The sequence below is a fragment of the Lemur catta genome, chromosome 6, assembly GCF_020740605.2.
Source record: "Lemur catta isolate mLemCat1 chromosome 6, mLemCat1.pri, whole genome shotgun sequence".
Taxonomy (NCBI): domain Eukaryota; kingdom Metazoa; phylum Chordata; class Mammalia; order Primates; family Lemuridae; genus Lemur; species Lemur catta.
In genome coordinates, this window is record NC_059133.1 from 99,806,038 (window position 1) to 99,821,642 (window position 15,605).

At 57.7% G+C, this 15,605-nt stretch overlaps 1 protein-coding gene across 1 annotated transcript in view; it reads right to left on the bottom strand.

The window, feature by feature from the left end:
* B4GALNT3 (beta-1,4-N-acetyl-galactosaminyltransferase 3) overlaps positions 1-15,605 on the bottom strand; it is an 85,958-nt gene that overhangs the window by 6,233 nt on the left and 64,120 nt on the right. The window contains exons 4-15 of the mRNA XM_045554686.1: positions 11,930-12,025; positions 11,370-11,460; positions 10,131-10,231; positions 9,525-9,592; positions 7,885-7,963; positions 7,698-7,764; positions 5,794-5,937; positions 4,896-5,005; positions 3,860-3,960; positions 3,571-3,632; positions 2,087-2,882; positions 186-505 (exon numbers count right to left, since the gene is read on the bottom strand). Coding sequence (XP_045410642.1) covers positions 186-505; positions 2,087-2,882; positions 3,571-3,632; positions 3,860-3,960; positions 4,896-5,005; positions 5,794-5,937; positions 7,698-7,764; positions 7,885-7,963; positions 9,525-9,592; positions 10,131-10,231; positions 11,370-11,460; positions 11,930-12,025 — 2,035 coding nt within the window. The remainder of the gene's footprint in view (positions 1-185; positions 506-2,086; positions 2,883-3,570; positions 3,633-3,859; positions 3,961-4,895; positions 5,006-5,793; positions 5,938-7,697; positions 7,765-7,884; positions 7,964-9,524; positions 9,593-10,130; positions 10,232-11,369; positions 11,461-11,929; positions 12,026-15,605) is intronic.

Consider the following 15,605-nt stretch of genomic DNA (forward strand, 5'->3'; position numbering starts at 1 on the left):
GAGCTAGGCTGATGCCACGGCACTCTAGCCTGGGCTACAGAGCAAGACTCTGTCTTAAAAAATACATAAATAAATAAATAAGTTCTTGTGAGATCAAATCAGTGGGAACAGACTTGGGTGCTCATGATGATTATTACTGGGATCCCTACCCTGTTGACAATGTCCAGGCACGGATTGAGGCTTACCAGGCACAATGAAGTGTACTACGGCTCGGTGATTCCATGAGAAACCCTGGGGCCAGCACAGCTTGGGCTCTGAGGTCTGGACATTCAGGATACGTCTCCGACGGCTGTGTGGGCCCCAGACCAGGCCTTGCAGGTTCCGGGCCTCAGCCTCCTCCCTGCCAGCTGGATTGATGCCCTGCCAGTCTCGTGTGGACACATACTCAGAGAGCCGTACCAGGCGCTGGCCTTGTTCTAGCAGTTCAAGCTCCAACAGGTAGCGACCCCCACGTAGCTGGTCCTGACGCTTCTCCACATTCACAATGCGCTGTAGTTGGTACCTCCTGTAGCAAAAAAGGATGGGCAGTTGAGTAATTCCTTCCTACGCTGTGAGGGTGCTATGGTGTGGTAGAAGCCTGCAAGGCCATGTTTCAGGAGACCCTGGTTTTTGTCCTAGCTTTGCCATTGGCGAACTGCAGGGTCTCAGGCAAGATGAACAACCTCTCTAGAGTTCACTGCCTCCATCTTTAAAGATGAACCTATTGAGTTGTGATAACCTCTAAGCTCTTTTCAGCTCTAAGATGCTAAGTACATAAGATCAATAGAGGGGTCACAATGAAGACGTTCCTTGAGAAATTGACCCTTATTAATAAACAGTGCTCTGTTCAAATCAACAGTCCATAAAGAATGAGTTATTATTAATAGATAAATGTTGATTGGTTGGCTCAAGATTACTAGTTACTAGAGAAATGCAAATCAAAACTACCATATGATACCATTTCACATTCATTAGGATAGCTATTTAAAACAAAACAAAACATAATAGAAAATAACAAGTGTTGATAAGGATGTAAAGAAACCAGAACTCTCATACACTGCTGATGGGAATGTAAAATGATGCAGCTGATTTGCAAACATACCAGAAGTTCCTCAAAATATTAAATATAGAGTTTCCATGTGACCCAGCAATTCTACTTTGGGTATATATCCAAGAAAATTGAAAATATAATATATCCACACAAAAACTAGTACATGAATGTTCATTGCAGCATTGTATTTGTTTTTTTTTTCAGCATTGTATTTGTAATAGCCAAAAAGTAGAAATAACCCAAATGTCCATCAAATGAGGAATAGATACACAAAATACGGTATATCCATATTATAGAATATTATTCAGCAACACAAAAGAATGAAGTACTTGACACATTCTACAACATGGATGAATCTTGAAAACATTTTGCTACGTGAAAGAAAGGCCACATATTATATAACTCCATTTCCATGAAATGTCCAGAATAGGCATGGCTACAGAGATAGAAAGTAAAGCAGTGCCTGCCAAGGACTAGAAGAAGGGAAAATGGGAAGTAACCACTAACAAGTATGGAGTTTCTTTGAAAGGTGATGAAATGTTCTGGAATTAGACAGTGGTGATGGTTGCACAACATTGTGAATAGACTTTTAAAACCACTTAAATGTATACTCTAAAATGGTGAATTTAATGGCATATTAATTTTGTCTCAAAAAAATGTTGATTAAATGATTGAAAAAACAAAGAACTCTAGTCATGCCTCACGCCCTAGCCCTCCAGCCCACATGTGGGGTCTTAATTTGTATTTTTGAGTCTCTGTTTTGCCTATTTGTCCCTTTATTAGGTCCTTCCCTGAGCGAGGGGGCCAGATCTACCAAGCCCTCCCAGTTCTCAATATATGTCCGGGGCCAGAACCTGCCTAATAGTGGGACAAAGATCTGGCCGGCCCAAATCCTCCCCAGGGGCAGGGCCCCAGGCACAGTCCAAGGAGCCTGCTCTGGGGGGTAATTCCAGCTGTTCCTGCAGCGAACCAGCTCCCAGCCCCCAGGGCCCTGCCCTCCAGGCCAGCTGGCCACCATGTGCCCAGGCCCTGGCCCCAGAGAGCCCTTTACCTTACCCCCGGCTCCGCTGGTTGAGCTTCTTCAAGAAGACCCTCGTGACCTCCAGGGCCTCCTGCTCTGGAAGCAGCAGGTTGCCTGATGTGTTACAGTTCAGGTCAATCCAGTCAGTCCTCAGGGATTGGAAGTCGAGATTCCAGGCGCTGAAGGTCTGGTCCCAGTTTACCACTGGGTCAAACACAGGTACGTACTCGAATACCTCACTCATGTCCTCTTCTTCTTCCTCTTCTTCCCCCTCTTCCTCTCCCTCCTCTTGTCCTTCCTGGCCTGCAGCTGCCACCACTTCCTCCTCCCCCTGCCACCCCTTCCAGGGGGCCTGAGGCTCCATCCTGTCACCCCTTCTCTGCTCCGCAATGTATGACTCCACTTGGTTCAGCCACTGCGACTGCTCGAGAGTCTCCTCGTGGCCCTCGCTGGCGGGCCTGGGCCTCTTCATTTGAGGCGGGTTCCCTGCCGGGCGCCTAGGAGGCCACTTGTCAGAATGAGGCGAATCTTGGCTGGGCTCAGGGCTGGCTTTCCTCTCCCTCTTCTCCGGATGCCGGACTGGGACATCGCTGGTCCCCACTGGGGCGAGAGCCGTGGAGTTCCGCTTGGAAAAGGGTGCCGGCAGGCCCCCCGGGGGCTGGGCCAGCAGTTTCCGCAGGCTCCGGAGGTGGTAGTCAGTGACGTCCTGCCCGGGGGCAGAGGTGGGCATTTGTTTTCCCTCCAGCACCCTGGCATTCTGGCCGTTGGAGGCGGGGGTCTCCTCTGCCACTTCTCCATACTGGGACTCTTCTAGAAGGCCCTCCTCAAAACCTGTTGTTAATAACAACCATTCCTCATGTCAGGAGTTTTCAACCTTTTCCCAATAAGACATACAAGGCAGCTGATGACCATCGGTGTGACGCACCAAGGGCTAGCCGGGACCGAATGCAGGCTCTGCCACTTGCTGTGTGGCCTTGGGTGAGGCACTCGATCTCACGTAACCCCAGGCCTGCATCTGCATAAAGGGAGTCACAACCCGCCTCCCACAGGGCTGTTGTGAAGACTGAGTGGTATGAAGCACACAAAGTGCCCGGCAGGTGCCCAGCACCTGTAGGGACCCAGCAAATGGCCCCAGCTACGCCTAATCCCTCGAGAAGAAAGGCCCAGGGAGACAGTACTTCTCCACAGAACTCCCCAGCGGTGTGCAGGGCCAGCGAGCCCGGGCAGGCCCGGTCATCTCCTCCCACATTCCCACGCCCTCTGGCTGGCCCCAGCACACTGATAAAAATGGTGTCATTTTCTACACGTAGACACGGAAGAGGTAGGAGAACTGCTCTCACTGGGGTGTCGGGTACTGCCGATCCTTGGATATGGGGGAACGGCCGCGTGACCTGGATTCCAAGCTCTTCAGGGGCAAGGCTGGTATACACGTGTGCGTGTGCGTGTGCATGTGCGTGTGCGTGTGTGTGTGTGTTGCCCCCCTCTGTCTGGCCCGGAAGCCTCAGCTGTCACTCTGTACCTGGCTGCTCTGGCCCCTGCTGCTCAGGCTGGTCAATCTTGATGAACTCCCGGAAGCTGAACCTGCAGGGGGAAGGCAGGTGTGGGCTATGCAGGCTCAGCCCTGGCTCTGCCCAGCACGAGTCTGAAGTTTTGCCCCAGGGTGGAGGCGGGTGAGCCTCAATGTCTGCCAGCGCGTGAAGTGCCAAGGAAGAGCAAAGCCTCTTTGGGCTGGGAGGGTGCTTGTGGCCACGCCAGTGCAGGCAGCTCTCCTGCAAGGCCATCACCTTGGCCCACTCAGTGCCACTCACCTGTCCTGGTAGTAGGCATTTTCCTGGTAGAAGCATTTATTGTGGGTCTCCATGTGGCTCAGGCGGGTATAGTCATTGGGGTAGACAAAGGACAGGTGAACCTGGAAGCAGAGAAAGCAGCAGCAGGAGTGAGAGGGTGGGACCCTTGTAGGAAACAAGTCAGCCGGGTTTAAGCCTGCCCCTGGCTAGAATCATACAGGGCTCCCAGCGACCTGCCCTTGCTGGGCAGAGGAGCTGCGGTGAGCGCCGAATGGAGCATTTGGCTCGAGACCGGCATTCCATTCCACTGGCTACGCCTGTGGGCTCTCTGACCAAACCCAACCCAAGTCAAGCCCCCTGGTCCACACAACTTCCTCTCCTGTCTTTCCTCCCAGCTCTCAGTTGTAGCCAAGGCCACGCCCTGCTCCCTCTGCCACCTGCTCCTCCTGCAACCTCTGAACCTTCACCTGCCACGTCCCACAGCCCTGGGACAAGCCCCTCTTATTTACCTCACTGCGTCCCTTGCACCCCTTAAACACAGCCCGAGGTCACCACCACCAAAGAGGTTCTCAAGTGTACCCACCCACTCTCTCCCTGCCTCCAGCTCTTGTAATCGTCTCTAGCGGGGGGTACGCAGCACGGCGCTCGCTCGCTCGCTGGAGTCCACGTGGGCTCCGGGCTCCCTGTGACTACCTGCCCGCCACACTTCGTTTTTCCCCAGGGCCGTGTCCACGGCTCTAATAAGCACCGCTGGCCACTGGCTGGTGCGAGCGGGGCGGAGTGGACACGCCTCGGCCAGGCCGCCTGAGGTCATCACTGGGGCAGAGCTGGCATGTGTGCACACACACGTGTGCGTGTGGGGCGTCCTAAGGCACACCCGTGTGCCGTCCGTCGGGGCGGTCCCTCTGGGAATGCAGGGTCTCCCACCCAGGGCCCTGAGAGGCCGTCCCATCTGCTGGGGGGTGTGGACGAGAGGCGGGTCAGCCCCGTCACCTCCCAGCCTAGTCTAGGCACAGTCCCACGCCTGGTCCCGCCCCTGCCCAGGCCCGAGACTTACAAACCGGAGTCCCTGGTAGCGCTGCAGAGGGAGCCCCTCCACCAGGTAGCTGGGTTTGTAGGGACAGTCAGGCAGGACGTGGCGGAGACGAGACTTGGGGATCAGAGGCACTGAGGACGGCAAGGAAAGAGGAATGGGGGCAGTGTGGAAACCGGGCTGAAGCCCCTTGCCCTGAGGAGGCACTAGTGGCAGCTGTAGCCAGAGTCGATGTCCATTGGCTGAGGCTGCCAAACAGGCTGTCCCCACTCTTCTGGGGCAGGGCCATCCAAGGAGCACCCTGGTGGCAGAGGACTCGGGACATAGTCCCTGCCACAAGGCACAGTCATGACGGTAGAGTCACTGCACAGGGGTAGCCTCAGTGAGGACTAGAAACACCGAAGGCCACAAAGGCTCCACCGTGCGCTGCGCCCGTAACCGGGTCCCCCCCCACGGCCTGGACGTCCCCGTCGCAGCCAGGTGCCATTTCTGGGGGGTGAGGGAGGAGGGGGAAGCTTTATCATCTTTTAAAATGTAAACACTCCCAAGCAGAACAACACATTGAGACTTAGTGTGTCAACATATTTCTCTGACTGGATGACAAGAGCTGGAATCCAATAAGAGACTATGACATGTGTGACTGCAGAGGGACACACGGGGGACTCCGGGGTTCTGCTTCTGTTTGTTGTCCTGGGCGGTGGTGACACAAATGTTTGCTCTGAAATGATTTGTAGAATTGTAAAATTGTACACCAACACTTTTACACTCTTCTGTATGCATATTCTATTTTACAAGGAACATAAAAGACCCTGTGGCTTTTTGGGTACTGAGATAGAATCGACACCTGAGTCTTCGTCCCCAGCACAACAGGCCTGGCCACGCCCTGTCCCCAGACCGAGGCCAGCACGGGCCAAGGCCTTACCTCGATAGAGAGTGTCCCGCGGGTCTGGCCGAAGCATGTCGGCGGGCGGCTGCCCGTCCCTGGCGGGAGACTCCGGAGAGCCCACGTGGCTGGCCGCCGTCTGGGGGATGTGGCCCACCTCGTCCATGCTCAGGCCGCTCTCATCTAGGCCCGGAGGACAGAAGCAGCTGTGAGTCCTGCAGCCGCCCAGCCCTCGTCTTTGAGGGCCGGGGAAGAGACGCAGACGGCTCGTGTCCCAGTGGGCACGGCGCAGGACGTGTGTGGCCCCTCTCGCTGCCGGCCTGCACCCACTGTGTTGTCACCTACTGTCCCCGTCCGGCCCTCCGCCGGCCCATGGCTGCCCACATCATGATTTTGTGTGAACTGAAAAAGGTAACTCCTCTTCTTCAAAATGTCTTAATGCCATCTGATAGAAATTTGTCATTATGTTTAATTTATTTAACAAACAATAATAAGCCAGGCACTACAGCTCTTGCAAATATTAACTCATTTAATCTCCAAAACCACCGCGTGACTTATGTACTCTATTACTCCTATTTTACAGACGAGGAACACTGCACAGAGGATCTACGTCCTTTGCCCGGCAGCACACCACGGGCGCAGCAAAGCCGCGTTTGAGCCCGGGTGACCTAGTTCTAGCGTCCAGGCAGCGCCACCTTCCAAGTGAGCCATCAGCAGTGACTGCGGGAGCAGGCGCCCCAGCATGGCCCCTGCTACCTTCCTCTTGTCTGCTCGCACCTGCTTCCCCCTCTTCTAGCCAGGCCACCGTGGGGTGGGATGCTCGCCTTCGTGTTCCTCAGCCCCCAGCAGAGCTCTTCCTTCTTTTGGCTTTTTTTAGAGATGGGGGGTCTCACTCTGTCACCCAGGCTCCAACTCCTGGGCTCAAGTGATCCTCCTGCCTCAGCCTCCCGAGTACCCTCCTGTGTAGCTGGGACTACGGGCCCACCACCCTGCTCAGCTAATTTTTAAAAATTTTTTTTAGAGATGGGGTCTTGCTATGTTGCCCAGGCTGGTCTCAAACGCCTGGGCTCAAGCTATCCTCCTGCTCCAGCCTCCCACAGTGCTGGGACTACAGGCCTGAGCCACTGCACCCAGCCTCCAGTTTACTCATTTCTTACCTGAACTTTGCTATTGGCCCCTTTCCCGGTCATGCTCAATCTAAGGATTCCAACTCCCCTTCTCCCACTGCACCACACTGGCGCTCACCACCTGCACCTTCTGCCCTGACCTGCGGGCTCATGCTTTAGTCACCAGCAACTCCCTCTCTCAACCTTGCGCTCCACACTGCCACCCCGCCCTCCTAACACACACTCTCCCCGCCCCTCCAGCCCCTCCTGCCCTCCCCTCCTCCCCAACCCGTCCAGCCAGCGGACGGGACAGCGTGTGTTCAGTGGGTCTCGCGATAGGAGTCTCGCTGAGGAAGTGACAGACAATGGAAATGCAGCATTTAGAGTGCATTTACTGCAAGTTCAGGCAGGTAAAAGAGTCTCCTCTCCCCTGGCCATGGCTTTGTAAAAACCATGGTTGCCTCATCCGTAAATGGGGGATTGGACTTGGGACTCACACAGATTTTTAATCTGGAGTGAGCCTCATGGTCTTGGATCCCCTTGAAATTGTATCCAAAATGTTGTGTGTGGGTGGACAAGGGCATTTTTCTGAGGCAAGGGATCAGAGAACTTCTAGCAGGTTCTCAAAGGGGTCACTGAGCCTGGAGAGTCTAGGGCCCTGACCCCAAGGTCCCAGTAGGTCCTGCTCCTTGTTCTGGACGCCCTCACACCCAGGCCCCCAGCACCTGCGATTTGGCCTTCACCCTCCCACCTCGCCCTTGACCACAGCCCCAGGTGGGCTGGGCCCCGGGTGCCGGCCTGGCCTCCCCCGCCAGGAGAGGGGCAGAGCCTACTCACTGGTGAAGAGGGACAGTGAGGAGGAGTCAATGATGTTGAACTTGGCTCCAGGGTCACTCCGTCGCCACTAGAAGAGGAGAGGGTGGATGTGGAAGGTCGGAGGTAGCTGGATTTGAACAGGGAGCAGGGAACAAGGGAGGGGAGTGCTAGGACCCGAGCCAGCGGGCAGGAGCAGCGGCGCACTCACCGCGACCTCCACGTGGTCCGTGCCCTCCTCGTCCTGCTTGTGCAGCACCTCAAAGTAGTACCTGCGGGAGGCTGACAGGCTGGCAGGGGAGAGGACAGGGCAGTAAGGGCTGTCTCCTCGGGTCCTGGGGCCAGCCCTCTGCCCCCTTTCTCCTCTCCCACCACCAGAACCTCCCCTCCTCCCTGTCTCCTTGCTCTGAGAATCCCTGGAGGTAACTGCCCAGTTAGAGCCCCTGCTCTACCTCTTACCAACCGTGGCCTTGGTTTCCTCTTCTGTCAGATGGGCGTAACCAAAGCCCTTACTTCACAGGACAATGGGAAGAACCCAATGACAGAACAGCAATAGCCCTGCTAGAGCAGCTACTGTCTGCCAGGCACTAACTCAGTAAATCCTCCTGTACAGGGAACACTGAGGCACAGAAGCCTCGGGCAAAAAGCGGTGGGGCTGGGACGGGGACCCAGGCCATCTTGCCTCAGAGTCCACGCCGTCGGCCGCTGAGCTGAGCTACCTACCACATGCTCACCATGGCGCTGGCCCCCCGCCAGCACTCTGCAAGAAAGACTTTTTAAAAAGTCTTCTTTTTAAAAAATTTTGTTACCATTTCTTTAACCTTTTGTTGATACACGATATTTGTACATATTTATGGGGTACATGTGATATCTTGTTACTTCTTCTTTTTTTTTTTTTTTTTAGAGATGGGGTCTCACTCTGCCACCCAGGCTGGAGTGCAGTGGTGCAATCACAGCTCACTGCAGCCTTGAACTCCTGGGCTCAAGCGATCCTCCTGCCTCAGCCCACTGGGACTGCAGGTGTGCACCACCATGCCCAGCTAATTTTCAAATTATTTGTAGAGATGGGGCTCTCCATATGTTGCCCAGGCTGGTCTCGAACTCCTGGGCTCAAACAATCTTCCGGCCTCCTAAAGTGCGGGGATTACAGGGGGAAGCCACTGCTGTGCCCAGCCCACTTCCAGCTGTTTTGAAGTATACAATACGCTGTTAATGGCAGTCACCCTACTCTGCTATGGAGCATTAGAACTTCTTCCTTCCATCTAACAATACGTTTGCACCCAGCTAAGCCACCTCGCTTCCTCCCCCCGCCCCACACACCTCCACAGACCCTTCCCAGCCTCTGGTGTCACCGGCAGGGAGCGGTGCGGTGCCTGCCTGTGTGTGTGGCCACCAGGTGGCGCTCGGGGGTGGGGCTGAGTTCCCTTCTCCAGCGCGTTCCGGGGATTCCAGCCACTCCAGGCTGGAAAGGCCTCCCTGTCCCCCAGCCTCCCAAGGGGTCCCTACAAGGTCATTTACAGCCTGGGAGCTCCCGGCAGCCCGGGCAGAGCAGCCGGTGGCCAGGCTGTCACAGGTGTGGAGAAGATGGAAAGGGCAAGGGGCGGGAGAAAGAGACCTGTTTTCCAGCCCCGAGTGTCACACAGCTGTGTGACCTCAGTAAGTCACACTCCCTGGGCCTGTGGCTCCATCTGAGAAATGAGGAAGGTCGGTCAGGTGGCTTCTCAGCCAGGGACCCTGCTGTCCAGGACGTGTCGGTGCCCAGGCACGCCGAGCCTCAGGGCTCGGAAGGTGGGTGCGGAGCCCCCTCGCCACCGGCCGCAGCCCCCGCTCGGCCCTGACCCTCTCCCTCACCTCACCGGCCTGGAAATCTGACTCCGAAATTTGCCAAACTCTCCAGGGGCCGTCCACTCCTTTCCAGTCTAGAGTGTGGGCAGGGAGAAGAGCAGAGAAGGAAGGAGGACAAGGGAAAATGGGAGGAGGGACGGCAGGTGGAGAGTGGGGAGGCAGGAATGAGAAGGGCAGAGAAGCGCGTGGGAAGGAGGGAGGAGGAGAGGAGGAGGGTGAGAGCAGCAGGAGAGAAAACAACAGAGTTAGGGAGTGGCTGGCTGACCCCTGCAGAGCCACCCACCCTCCTAGCGGGCCTGAGCCACCACGCAGCCCCCCAACACCCTGCTGCGACGGCAGGACACAGAAGATGCCGTGGCTGGGTCCCCGCCCAGAGATGACTCTCTGGCGTCGGTTCCTGGCCTACCAGACTCTGACTCCCTACGCCTCAGTCATCCCCTGTAGCATGGGGTAGGGATGGGGGAGGATGCTTTGTTGTCACGCCTGGAGAGTGCCTTCCCTGGGTGTCACACCAGAGATGCTGACAGTAAGGAGTGTCCTGATGGACTTGGGGGTCTCCCAGTGGCCAGGTTCCTGGAAGGGAGGGGAGTGCTCCGGCTGAGCTGCCCCTACCTTGCCCACGCTGGCCAGCAGCTGGAGGCCGGAGACCTGGTCATCGCGGCTCAGCCAGAACTCGGCATTGTCATCTGCAGCGATGGCAAACTGGATCGTCCCTGCAGGGGGCAGAGTTCCCAGGTGAGAGCTCGCACTGGATCGTCCCTGCAGGGGGCAGAGTTCCCAGGTGAGAGCTCCCACTGGATCGTCCCTGCAGGGGGCAGAGTTCCCAGGTGAGAGCTCCCACTGGATCGTCCCTGCAGGGGGCAGAGTTCCCAGGTGAGAGCTCCCACTGGATCGTCCCTGCAGGGGGCAGAGTTCCCAGGTGAGAGCTCGCACTGGATCGTCCCTGCAGGGGGCAGAGTTCCCAGGTGAGAGCTCCCACTGGATCGTGCCTGCAGGGGGCAGAGTTCCCAGGTGAGAGCTCGCATTGGATCGTCCCTGCAGGTGGCAGAGTTCCCAGGTGAGAGCTCCCACTGGATCGTCCCTGCAGGGGGCAGATTTCCCAGGTTAGAGCTCCCACTGGATCATGCCTGCAGGGGGCAGAGTTCCCAGGTGAGAGCTCGCACTGGATCGTCCCTGCAGGTGGCAGAGTTCCCAGGTGAGAGCTCCCACTGGATCGTGCCTGCAGGGGGCAGAGTTCCCAGGTGAGAGCTCCCACTGGATCGTGCCTACAGGGGGCAGAGTTCCCAGGTGAGAGCTCGCACTGGATCGTGCCTGCAGGTGGCAGAGTTCCCAGGTGAGAGCTCGCACTGGATCGTCCCTGCAGGGGGCAGAGTTCCCAGGTGAGAGCTCGCACTGGATCGTCCCTGCAGGGGGCAGAGTTCCCAGGTGAGAGCTCGCACTGGATCGTGCCTGCAGGTGGCAGAGTTCCCAGGTGAGAGCTCGCACTGGATCGTCCCTGCAGGGGGCAGAGTTCCCAGGTGAGAGCTCGCAGGGCATCTGCAAGGAGGAAGCCTCGGGTCATGGCCCGGTGCTGTGGCCGCCTGCTCTGCAAAGTGGGGGTCTCTGCCTCCGGGAGGCAGTGTGAGGATGGAGATCTGCACAGAGACGAGCCAGTCCCAGACGGCAAGTCAGGGGCGCAGCGGCAGCCCGGGGAAACCGATGAGACGGCACCGGGACTCAGCTCCCCCTCCTTGAGGGGAGAACTAACAGGGTCCGGTGCAGGCTCATCCCTCAGCTAAGGGCTCATGCTGTCTGGGTCCCCTGCAGAACTGTGGGGCAGGAAGAAGGATAGGGCTTTGGGGCTGGCCTCACCATCGGTGAAAGGGTGCAGATAACCAAAGATGCGGAGGCCATAGTTGGTCCATTTGGGGGACACGGCCAGCTTCCTCAGGGTAGTGCGGACCTATGCCAAGAAAAGGGAAGGAGACTGTTCCCCAGAAGAGGGACGAGGAAATTGGTCCACTCAGGACTGATGGGAAGACCAGGAGGGGACAGAGACAGGAGAGACCAGGGCTGTGGCTTGGAGAGTGGAGTACAGGTTCAATTTCAGCTCCCACTTGCCTCTTTGTCCTGGTGACCTTGTACAGTGCACGACCAGCACAGCTGTACATGGTGGCCCTGGGTAAACTATTAATATATTGTGTACCATGATGATGAGAGCCTAGAACTGAAATGATGCGGAGGATGAAACTGAAAGAATCCCTGGGAAGGGAACGAGGGAGGTTTGGGCAGAGGAAAACATCGCAGGAGATAAAAGAAACAATATGGACCAGAAAAGAAGTAAGGGAAGATGAGGAAGACAGAAGGCAAGGGGAGAGGAGAGAGGGAAGTAGGGCAGAGGAAGGCGGGCGCGGTGGGCCGCAGGCACTCACGTGGGGGTACAGTGGGAAGTGCAGGTTCCTCCTGAGCTGCTGGATGGAGCTGCCACACCAGTCTTCGAACACGTGCAGGTTGGCCCGGCCGCGGAACTGCGGGCAGAGGAGCTCGGTGAGTGTGAGCTCCCCACACTGCCCTGCGGCCTCTCAGCTCGGGCGGGCAGGGAGAGGGCACAGTGCTCCTCTCGCGGTGCAGGGCACGCTCGGTGCTTCCCGGAACGAGCACTGGTGCTCACCCCTGTGGCCGGGGTGCTCCGCCCATGCAGGAGGGGGCCGCTTTGCACCCCCCAGGCAGTGGGGTCATGGCAAGAATGGCCGGATGACAGGGAACTGGGAAGAGACTGACTGCCCGCTGCCCCCTAATAAGAGGAAAGGCTAGGGCCGTCCCTGGAGGCTTATCCACCCCGGGGGCCCAGCTTCTGGCTCCCCTGTGGGGAGCAGCTGGGAAATGCCTCCGCAGGTGCCTGGGCCCCCACGGCCTCCTGCACCTCTCAGAGCCTCCCTCGGGCAGGGCCTCTGCTGGGAGCGCTGGGCAGCGGGAGGTACGGGCGGGGGACGCACCCTCTTCCTCAGGACTGCGCTGGGCTGCGCGAGGCCCCTTCCCAAGACAGCGCCAGGCACGAGCCTGTCCTCTGCGTGGGCGGGAGGGCTAACGTTTGAGGACAAGGGCGGGCAGGGGAAGGGACACTGGATTTCAGCTTGCCCCCCCCACTCTCCAGGCTGTGGGAGGAGAAGCCCTGCCTGCCCTTCCCCCGCAGCCCATCAGACAACATCTGAGCTGCCCTCAGGAAAGCTGGGCAGAGGTGGGCACCCAGACTGGACGTCCGGATGGAAGACAGTGGCACAAGGCCTTCTGCCGGAGATCTGCAGAGAGTGGCGCTAAGTCCTCGACAGGAACGCCAAAACTGGCAGGGTGGGCACAGCCTCGGGGAAGCACTGCCCCACAGCTGGACCCAGCAAAGACCTGGGCCTGTCACTCCCTGCCCTTCAGCAACTGGGCCCTTCCTGGGGACACTGGCCCGGTCAATGTGATGAATGTGGGGCCTTGGGAAGCAGCCCCCACTCACAGGAATAGGAGTGGGCGGCCGGGTGGGTGGGCGGTGGGTTAAGGCTTTAAGGAAGGAAACGACAGGGACATTGTGCTACTTCTGGGGAGATCCCAAGTCCAGTTCACAAGACCCAGCTGTCTCCTCCTCTCTGCCGTGTCTGGGAGGCTCCGGGCAGTGTGCTCAGACCCGCACACGGGAGGGCGGCCCCCAGAGAAGTCTGCTGCCCTCAGCCCAGAGGCCACAGGGGTTTGGGCAGCGGCAGGAGGGACGGGGGCGGAGGTGCTGTGCTGCCCACGCCCCAGGGCCTCTCCAGCCTCAGCAACGGCAGCCTGCGATGCTGGGGGGCCCTGGCGGGTGCAGGAAGAAGACTGCACCTCCTCTGGGGTCCAGGCCCTTCCCCAGCATGAGGCCAGCGCACCATGCTTCCCCCACCCTCACGCTGCAGGTGCCAGCGGGCACCCTCTTCCTCCCCCCCAGGCAGCCCCACCAGGATTTGTGTCCCTCCAAGTTTTGGAGACTTTGTATCTGGCAGGGATGTGGACCCCAGTACATCGGCACTGCCCTCTGCCCACTCCCTTCATTGTCCAGCAGGGACAAAGGCCCAGGGAGGGGCATTGGTCACTCCCAACAGCAGAGTACATCTATGGCTGATGACGGTTTTGAAACTTGCAGTTAGAAACAGTGGAGACATTATCTATTGGAACCCTCTCATTTTAGAGGTGAGGTTATTAAGGCTCAGAGAGGTAAACTACTCCCCAAGGACACACAGCAGTTAACCTGTGGCAGTGGGGAGGGCGTGTGTGAATACGGATCGGGAGGGTGAGGCCGGTCTGGTGGTCCTCACGCAGGAACATCCTCTGTCTCCCACCCCCACGCCCAGCCTCTCGGCCTCCCAGGGGCACCAGCTTCTCCCCCTGCGTCCCCACAGCCTCCAGAACCGCTGTAGTCACCCTGATGCCTACAACCTCAGAGCCTTCAGAGCACAGCGTCACCGTGGCACAAAGAGACTTTTAAGACTTTTGAGACTGGCCCCCCGCCCCGTCGCACACCCACCTGCACTCCACCCGCTCCAAACTCCCTGTCTTGGCCAAAAACGCCACACTCTTCCACTGCCCCGCGCGCTTACAAATGCTATTTCCTGGCTGGAAGGCCTTTTTGTTTCTTCCCCACGTGCCAAACTTCTGCTCGAGGATCCTTCAAGACTCTTCCCAGTATTTCTCACCGAGGCCTCTCCGCGCCCCGCGCACCGTGCAGGCATCTGGACGGACAAACGCCTGGAGAAGCGGAGCCCAGAACAGCGTGTTCCTTCCTTTATTCCAAGAGCACCAGGTGTGTGCTCCGCACCCCTCACAGATGAAAGAAATGTGGGCTTCCGAGGAGACGGACATGCAAACAAATGGTGCCACCGTGCCAGGGGCTGTGGCCGAGGGGTGAGGCAGAGGCGGGGAGGTCACAAGCCCCCGGGACGTGGGCACTGGCGGGCCCTGCGCTGCGCTGCGCCGGCCACGCGTGGTCAGGTTCGTGCTCACGAGCCCAGCATGCCCGGCTGGTGGCTGCCTTTTAGCTTCTGGGGCAGTGAGGCCACACCCCGGAGAAGGCTGACAGGTCACCGGTTCCCCACACCAGCCCTGTCTGGAGCTTCGAGGTGCGCAATCTCCTCTGGCTTCCCTGGTCACACCTGTCCCTCGAGGGAGCTTCTCCAGGGAGCCAAGGGGCTGCCGGCGCATGGAGATAAGGGGTCGTCCTGATGCTGGGGGAGAGCCCAGAGGTCCCCGTGGCGCCACCACTCCCCCTCGAACAGACGGCTGTGAAGGAGCGGAGGTGCCGCGGGTATCTCACCAAAGCCACCGCGGTGGACAGACCAGAGGACAGACCACGAGGGTGGTGATCAGGGCTCTGCAAACAGCTAAGCCGGAAACAGACAAAAACTGGAACACAAATGTTCACAGCAGCGCTACTCAGATGGCCCCAAGTAGAAGCAACACAAATGCCACTCACAGAGGAATGGACACACACGACGCGGTAAGTCCATGCAATGGCACATCACGCAGCACGGCAAGGAACAAAGCACTGACACGCTACAACACGATGAACCTTGGGAACGTGATGCCAAGTCAAAGAAGCCAGACACAGAGGAGCACATGTTTGAAACGTCCAGAACAGGCAAATCTCCAGGGACGGAAGGAGGGTGACCGTTTGCCGGGGCCTGGGGGAGCGGGAGGAGAGCAGCGAGCGGTGCTGGCTGGGGAGTCCTTTTTTAGGACATGAAAATGTTCTGAACTTGACTGTAATGGAGGCACAATTCTGTGACTATTACTAAAAGCAATGGAAGTGTACACTTTAAAAGGCTGAATTATATGGTATGTGAATTACAGCTCAATGAAACTGCTGAATGACAACTGGAGCCTGAGAAGAGCAGTTTGTGTCGCAGCCCTGTCCACAAGAGACACTGCACAGCAAAGCCTGCACGAAGCACCCACGGAAACCGTGTCTGATCTGACTTTGGAATCACCACATTCTTTCTTGTCACCACTTGGGGCTTGGGGGCAGTGGCCTGGTTAGCAGACATCGCGCTTTGGTCAAAGGAGCGGCATATTGACCAATAAATGAAAAGACTGGCACTG